Consider the following 9,303-nt stretch of genomic DNA (forward strand, 5'->3'; position numbering starts at 1 on the left):
GAAACCTAGTTCGAAAGTGATAAAAGATAAAGCAACGGTTAACAAATATGTTCCCCCTCATATTAGGCATAAAGATAAACCACCGTATCCCGAGAGACTAATTGTGTCTAAAAAAGACGAGAATTTTGATGAGATTAGAGAAGTGTTTAAAAATCTAACTATTAACCTACCTTTTCTAGATGCTATAAAAAGTCTACCTGGACACGCTAAGTTTCTAAAAGAGTTGTGCACCAAGAAGAGGAAAATCAACATACCCCACGAAGCATTCTTAACTGAACAATATCCCTCTTTATCTGAACATAACGGAATTGTTAAGTACAAGGACCCTGGTCGCCCCTATCAGATAATGCACCTTAGGTGATACCTTCATAACAACCGCTTTTATTAGACACGGGGCGCAGTGTTAACTTACTCCCTTTTTATTTATATAAACAACTAGGTCTAACAAAACTTCAACCAACCAAAATGACTTTGCGGTTAGCCGATCGTTCTATTAAGTATCCCAAGGGTGTAGTTGAAAATATTCTCGTTAAAGTTCAGGATTTTACTATCCAAATAGACTTTGTTATTCTTGACACGAAGTTGCTCATGATTCCATTCCCATCATCTTAGGGCGCCCTTTCTTGGCAACCGCCAATGCCCAAATTAATTGTCGGGATGGCTCAATGACTCTTTCTTTTGGAAATCTTTCGTAGAAGTTAACATGTTTAGACAAAAACAAGGACAACTAGGTTTGCCCAGTAGAAAGGGAAGTGAAGTCCATTGAGAGTTTTGTACCTTACATTAGTGCGGCTGACACTTTAGTCCCCACACTAGTAGATACCCCTCTTATGGAAGAAGACAAGGATCACAATTTCTACTCCCTAGACGTAGATAACATCAAGGAGGATTTCCTTCGACTCTTTTGCAATCCTTCTTTGTCACTCACGAAGTTCTCTCCTATTGACATCCATTCATCTCTTGGCCTTGATGACGCCGGAAGAAGAATTTTTCACCCTCTATCCCAGTGATTCTTCTTACCCACCTATTGAGGAATGTCTTGCATATCTCAAGGCCTCTGATGATATAGAACTAAGAACACTAGTTGAACACCATTCACCCACCTCACATCCTCATGTCACTCATTCACCTTCCATCACGAATGTTCCTCGCCCTCTACCTTTTCAAAGAACCATTGAGTTTGTACTTGACCTTGGTGTTTCTCCTATGCTTCATAACTATCTAAAACCAACTAGTGAAGAAGTAACACCCAAGGACAAGCCACCGGACACTTTTTTCATTTTTTCATTTTTCCCTTCTCAAAATTATCCACATCCTACGATCTTCCACAACCATCAATTTTCTCATGTTCATTTACTTGGCATTCCCTTCGGAGGACAAAAAGAAGAAACTGTATGCTCTATTAGGTTTTAGATCTATAAGGCTTTACTCTCATTCCACTAAGCTACATCATAGGAAATCTTGGTGCTTAATTACTTTTGATGGTGCATTCCATGTTAATTATTTGTGGAAAGACCCACAACTTTTTAGATTATTGATATATGGGAAACCGCATGTAAATACATATATATCACTTTAAGTCTAGGGAATCGACTTTAAAAGACCAGCGTTTTAAAATAAATTTTTACAAACCTATTTTCAAAAATTTGTTTGGGGGGGGTGTTTGGTTTTTCCATGCTTGATCACTAAACTTCCTATTCTTACCCCCACCTCGCTCCTTTGTAAAAAAAAAAAGTTTTCCACTCCAAGTTTTACTTTCTTTTTCATCTAAACTCCGGTTCAGCCCATCCATCGAAGCTGCGCTGCTTCTTCACATTTTTTTGAAAATTTAGTTAGAAGCCAGCCATACGCTTCAAGCCGAAGCCGACCCCCCTCATCTATCGACCTAGAGCTACCAAGGCTTTGAAGCGACCACCCTCATCTATCGGACCTAGAAGCATCATACCGACCACCCAGCAAACACTGAAATTCTAAAATTTTCAGAGCGACTCGCCCTATAATGAAGGCCAGCCTACCGACTTCCTTGGACCAGAAAAATTCTAGTTTTCTACGGGTAGTTTCCAGATCATTCATAGCTATTCCAGAGCGTAATTTTGAGATGACATCTCCTACATTGATACCGGAACAGTCTTTCGAAGATTTGTTTCAAAGCACTACTTATGGTGCTTGGTTTCGCGAGGTGATCACACACGTAGGCTGGGAACCGCTTATGGTTCTTGCTAGCATTTGTTCTTGGACTTGCCATGCCCGCTGAAATACATTACCCATGATGCTATTGGGTAGATAATATGCATATATACACTTATGACTTTTTGCATGAGGCTTATGGGGCAGGCATTTTCCGTATCGAGGACCAAGGGGAATATAACGTCGCCCTTGGTAGCCTGTCCATGAACATAGGAACTGTTATGTTTTGGATCATGCTAAACATTTTAGGGGAATGACATTTTTCTTCTGTGAATGATGCCACTTGCAGCGTCTTCCTTGCTTTAGCCACGGGGGGGTATGTGCCATGACCTTCCCAGAACTTTGATGTCTAGTTTAGCACGAGCCCATAGCATGAGGCATAAGTATCTTCTTATGCCTATATTAGTTTGTCGTATTATACTATGTTTCTTCCCTATTTTTTGTGCCCGTTTCACGGACTGGGTTAAATTCGACATTGTGAGACCCACCAATTCTATTATTCGATCTTTCCGTGCAATGACTTGGCAAGGGTGGAGGATACAACCTCATCAGGTTGCACCTTACACCCCATCCGACCAAGTGGCGCTTAACAGGTTGGCATCCGTAGATGATAAATGGCGTGAAGCATGGCAAATTATCATGGCATGGTAGGACGCAAAGGAACCTCACTTCTTTATAGAAGAGGAGGATGATGAGTAAACGCTGGAGTGGAGGTAAGTTTTTTTAGTTTCAGTTAGTTTCTGCTTATGTCCCAAGCAATTTAATTCTGCTAACCCCATAATGGGTGGAACTCTTATAGAGTTCGTTTTTTTATTTCCTATATTAGTATATTCTAACCTTGTTTTGCGGATGTTCCGAAATTTCACGCATTTCCATGGTATTTTTCTACCCTCTTTATTTAAATGCTTTGAGGACAAAAATGCTTCTTGTTTGGGGGCATAGAAACACGCGTAATTAAGGCATCCTGTTAGGATATAGATATGTATAATGTGCACTTGTTTTCTAGTTAAAATTTCAAAAATTCAAAAATATAAATAAAAAGTATGCTATACACTTAGGAATATTGGTATTGTTTTCTTTCTCCATGCTCTTAACAATCTAGAAGTCTCAATGAGTTGTTGCATCGGAATAATTGTTAGAAACTTAGGTTAATATGTAGGTAATAATCTTTGCATCTATCTATAAATTTATTACATGAGTATCTATGATTGTTAGCAATGAAGTTTCTCAAATCTAGGCTAGAGTACTTATTCTACAAATCCTGTGAGAATATAGCCTAAAGCTTTATATGAAGCCGAAACATTTGAGAAATGACACAAGGGAGAAGTAAAATCGGATAGAGAAATCACACGCCCACTTGCTTGATCACTAAACCATATCCTAAGCGAGAATTTAGGCCCTCTTTGGATCGATATAGCCGAAATTCAAACCTATGAATTATTTTCCGCTAGTCGCCCCTCCTCGAGCCTTTCTTTAGCCTTCCATAAACCACAATTCCTTTACCCTGTTACAAAAACAAAACAAAATAAAAAAATCAACCTACCCAATTTAGAATAAGTCCGAGAATAGAATGAGGAAGAAAGAAGAAGAAGAAAAACACCGTGTAAACAAAAATTAGTTAGTTGCTTTAGAAAATAAAGAAAAGAAGTTTCCATCCAAAGAGAAAAAAAAAAAAAAAGAAAAGAAAAAAAAAGAAAAGAAAAAAAAAAAATAGAAATAAATAAAAACTCCAAAAAAATAGAATAAAAGGGAGTCAAAGGCCAAAGAAAAGAAAAATATGGCTAAGGATGGAAACAAAGTGTAGAAGCAAAAGCAAATAACAAGGTTTTCTCTAGTTACATAATATGAAGACTCTATTATCTCAGACTTGTCCTCTAGAATATCCATTTCCTTCCTTCTTAAACCATCTCCTAATCCCCGCAACACCTAATAAAGACCTCTAACTCAATTAGGAATAGGTTAGTGTGATAGTAAGTGGCGATGTGTTTGATCGACCCGGCTTCCTTGTTGTCATTGAGATTGTAAGGTAAAGGGTGCCCACCGCACAATCGGAGTAGCTAAACTTGAGTGGAAAAATCAGAGTGGTTTTGTCTTGACATTTATGTGAGGACCTACTTAAGGACGCTTATTCGAAGTTTTCAAACGGACCTGCTATTACATTTCATAGTATTACTCATTGTTATATGTTTATTTTAGATGATTGATTATTATGCATATATTAGCTTAGGGTTCTTTGGTTATTCTTATGTAATTGCTAGAGAGATGTATAGATAGTTGAGCATGAATAAGGAAACAATAGTTTTATTTCTTAGTCGTTGTAGTATAGATGAAGTTTGTGAGTACCTTCATCGAAAACTCTCACGAGGCTATAACTTCGTCCACTAGGGAATTCCTAGTGGTTTAAGGCCTTGTTGCATATGGTCAATGCAATCGCACTCAGCTAAAACGAGTAGTTAGAACTCCATTTTTGGTCACTTATTCTAATTTCTCATATTTGCTTGAGGACAAGCAAAATGCTGTTTGGGGGTGGTTTGATAAGAGCCCAAAACTGTAGTTTTAACCCCTTAATAATCATACTGTAGACCAATTATGTGAATAATAAGTAAAAGTTAACATTGATTACGCGTTTTTATGCATTTCAGGCTTCAAAGTCCATTATGTGCAGAAATGTACCACTTTAGCGAGATAAAGGAGCAAAAGTCAGCAGAACTTCCGAAAGCCGTATCTTTGGACTCAGACCTCGGAATTGGGCCTACCTTATGTCAAAACGACCGGCTCGGAAAGAGCTTTGCAATGGTCCAAGCCTTGACCCAATCAGAGGAGCAGAAGTGGACGAAAAGTCTGTGGAAGCCAACTGCAGCTGAAGAGGCCTTTTTGGACCGAAAGAATTGGGTTTTGGGCCTGATTCTCTGGCCCAAACCCTGGCTCCAAGCCCATGCACGATTTTTAGATCTGGATGTATAAAAACAAAAGCTTCATTCTTTGTTAATGGCAGTTAGGTTAGGAAGCTAATGTTAATGGAGTTTAGGGTTAGAAAAAGATAGATCTAGATTAGTTTTTAGATCTAGATCTAGTTTTGAATCTCCATTTTTATTAGTTTTCATTTTCCTTGTTTTAGATTAGTTATTTAAATCATTGAATATCATTCATTAGATAAATAAAATAGTTGTTATTCATTCAATAATATCATTGTTATTTTTTATTAGATCAATAAAGTTAATTATCTTTATTCACAATCTTAGTTTTATAAAGTTTTAAATTCAGTTTAATTTAATTATGTCTTATTGTTATTATTGTTCTTGTGTTGAGAATGGTAGTATAGAAATTTCACACCAAACACATCACTCTCACCATTGTTCCTTGTGTTGGATCAATTGAATTCTATTTAAGTCTTGACGGTTTAAGAGTGGAACGAAATCCTTACTCATTATATTGCATGATTATGACTTGAGAGTAAGAAGAATTGATTTAAACGTAAGAACGGTAGGATTTCGTATTAGTGTTCTTGTAGCATTAATATTTAGGATTCTATTATTTTTGCGGGTTATCAATCACCTCCTGTGCAAAATGAGGTTGTAGTTACTCCTCCACAATCCACTCTTAATGTTAGTCCGACCATTGCTTTTACACCTCAGCCTTCTCGACGCAATAGAAGAGAAATAGAGCTCATAAGTGGTAGAAGTAGCAAGCGAACAAGAAGGAACTTAGAAGCAGGCCTTCAAAATATAACTATGTCCATGTCTTCCCATATGTAAGTTTCATTTCTTTGTGTGTTTTCTATAGCATTGTTTTCCGTCAAAAATATTTCCATTCCTAGCCCATTATGATTTTTTTTTCTACATGTTAGTGACACCTAAAACAAAATGGAAGTGGATGATCTTAGTGTTAGTCCGACCAATGCTTATACACCTTCTCAGACTTCTCGACGCAAGTTGGCCCAACGCAATAGAAGAGAAAAAGAGTGCATAAGTCGTAGAAAGAACAAGCGAACTAGAAGGAACTTAGAAGCATACCTTCATAATATTCCAATATCAATGTCTTCATATATGTAAGTTGAATTACATTGTGTTTTCTATAGCATTGTTTTCAGTAAAATAATATTTCCATTCCTAACTCATTAGGATTTTTTTTCCAACACATTAGTGACACCCAAAGCGAAATGGATGTGGATGATTATTTTCAGCCTCTTACAGCTGGTGTCAATATGGCAGAACCTGCTAATATGCACAACAATGTCCGCCATTATCTTCGAAAGATGGATGTGGAATGCTCCTTTTGTAAAGCTCTGCACTGTAAAGATGAAAGGTTAGCAAATACATCAGTCAAAAGACACTTTTTCGGGATGTATTGCAAACAAGGAAAAGTCAGTCTTCCTTTACTTAGTCCATTGCCTCCTGCAATTCAAGATCTATATGATGGTAGTGTCGCCAAAGCCAGGTCATTTAGACAACATCTTCGTCAGTATAACCTGGCTAACGCATTTACCAGTCTCGGTTGTCAACCGGATGACCGAATATTCAGCGGTAGTGGTCCTATTCCATTCACCGTTCATGGTGACTTATGCTCAGATCTATGTTTATAACCCACCCAGTGCCCTTGATGTGCGTCGTCGCCGAAATCCAGAATTGAGACGTGATGTTTTAGATGTCATTCAGAGTACACTGTCGGATTGTAATAGATTTGCTGAAAAATTTCGTCAAACATATGATATATTGAGTGCTCGCACAGCTGAGGAAAATGACGTGGCAGCTTATCTCCATTATAATACATCTACTGACCAACGGCGATACAATCTTCCTTCAGCAAATGAAATTGCAGTTGTTAAACTTGGGGATATAACTGAAATCAGAAGCACAAAAGATATCATTCTTCATTATAGATCAGGCAATGCACTGAAGCGGATTGATGAATGTAATCCCGCTTATCTACCCCTACATTATCCTTTGTTATTCCCTCGAGCTGAGCTTGAATAGTCAACCGAAATGAAACTTTATGATGTCAATGACGACAATTTGAGGCGATTGACTCAGATGGTGTTCTATGCATATCGTTTGTTCGAACGTCATACTGAATATTCAGCAATACTCTGTGGTGGAAAATTATTTCAAGAGCTTCTGTGTGATGTTTGGGCTTCTACTCAGCAAAATCGGCTATACTATCATTATACCCACCAAAAGGATCTTCGTGCTGAAGTGTACATGAATTTGATAGATTTAGCTGAGGGTACGAATCCTGATCAGGTTGGCCAGCGGTTTATTTTGTCATCATCGTTCATTGGAAGTCTAAGGTACATGTATGAGATCTTTCAAGACTCGATGGCTATAACACGTTACAATAAGCATCCAGATATATTCCTTACGATGACGGCTAATCCTCATTGGCCAGAAGTGCAAGAAGCCCTTTTGAATAATCAAAATACGTTTGATCGACCTGATCTTCTTGCCCGTGTTTTCGAACTGAAGAGAAAAGCTTTAATGAAATTTATCAAGAAGAAAATTGTGTTTGACCGTGAAGTAGCTCATGTGTACACCATTGAATTTCATAAGCATGGCCTCCTGCACGTGCATGCACTCTTTTTCCTCAAGCATGAAGATAAAATTTGTACTGCAGCCCAAATTGATCGAATTATTTCTGCAGAATTTCCCAACCCAGATAAGGATCCCTTGCTCTTTGATACAATAAAGAGTTGTATGATCCATGGACCGTGTGGTGTTAAAAATATGAACTCACCGTGTATGGAAAATGGCAAGTGCACAAAGCATTTTTCATATGAGTTTACAGATGCGACAACCATACTAAAAGACGGTTATCCACTTTCTATGCATCGTAACACAGGACATGTCTATATGGTGAAAGACAAAGAGGTTGACAATAGGAATGTTGTCCCATATAATCCACAATTGGTGAGGATGTTTAATTGTCACATTAATGTCAAAGTGTTTGTGAGATTGCAATGTGTTAAGTACATCCACAAGTACATCTACAAGGGCAATGACAGAACTACAATGGTGTTGGACGGTGGAAATGAGATTAAACAGTACATTGATGCTAGATATATTGGACCACCAGAAGCAGCTTGGCAGCTATTTGGGTTTTCCTTACATGAATAGTTTCCAACTGTTGTAAGGTTATCTCTTCACTTGCCAGGTATTTAACACTTGATTAAACCAATTTCATCAATATACTATTAAGTTATACTGGAATGCCATACTGTTAAGTTATGATTTGTTGCCAGGTATGCATCATGTCGTGTTCAACCCTAAGGAACCGATGGAGAATATTCTTGAGAGGGCGAAACAACAAAAGTCGAGTCTCACTTCATTCTTCGACTGTTGTGCTTCAAATCCAGATGCTCAGGTCTATACTTACCAAGAATTCCCCGAGCACTTTGTTTGGCACAAAACAGAAAAGGTATGGACTAAAAGAAGCAGTAGTTATGCTATTGGCAGGATGTATTTTGCCAAGCCCAACGAGGGAGAGAGGTTTTACTTGCATCTACTATTGACCATCATAAAGGGCCTAACATTATTTGAGGATCTACACAAATTTGAAGGTGTTTCGACCCCCACCTACGTGGCAAACGTCCATTGGTAGGAGTCTCCACTTTATTCGTTTAATCGACAGGGCTAAAGCCCAATTCGCAATATCATGGATCAATGTACAGGCCCATTAACTCATGTGGCTAAGGCTGAACCTTAGCCACATGGCTTGCCACTAATGTACATTGATTTATGTCCAGATTCGTTTCTTATCAAAGAGATAATTATTAGTTGAAAGTTATAGTATATCACAATTACTCAAGCTACAAGATTACTTGAGCTACAAGGACTCTCTACTCTACCTATATAAATACCAAACTATTTTTCATTCAGAACTACATTCTTGAGACTTGATCCCACTGATAATTTGGGTACGTAGGCAACCGCAAGGTACAGTCTCATCATTCCCCCGATCACCATCATTTTTCTAATTACTTTTCTACGTTCTTCGTCTTTTTTCATCAACACTTGGTGTTTTGATCATATTTGGTCGAAACATAATTGGCGCCGTCTGCGGTTCTTATACTACACCCTCGAGCACGTTCTGTGAAAGTTATGATGCATACTCGAAGAGCTC

The 9,303-nt window shown here is 38.0% G+C and overlaps 1 protein-coding gene across 1 annotated transcript; it reads left to right on the forward strand.

The window, feature by feature from the left end:
- Positions 1-7,169: 7,169 nt before the first annotated feature.
- On the forward strand, positions 7,170-8,297 carry LOC147475201 (uncharacterized). The gene has a single exon (XM_086585318.1). The coding sequence runs from the start codon at positions 7,170-7,172 to the stop codon at positions 8,295-8,297; it is 1,128 nt and encodes a 375-aa protein (XP_086441444.1).
- The last annotated feature ends 1,006 nt before the right edge of the window (positions 8,298-9,303 follow it).

This window comes from Coptis chinensis, chromosome 9 (assembly GCF_015680905.1).
Source record: "Coptis chinensis isolate HL-2020 chromosome 9, ASM1568090v1, whole genome shotgun sequence".
Lineage (NCBI taxonomy): Eukaryota > Viridiplantae > Streptophyta > Magnoliopsida > Ranunculales > Ranunculaceae > Coptis > Coptis chinensis.

Bases quoted from the DNA above. Each gene is read 5' to 3' on its own strand.
- LOC147475201 (XM_086585318.1), top strand. From the start codon at position 7,170: ATGAAACTTTATGATGTCAATGACGACAATTTGAGGCGATTGACTCAG.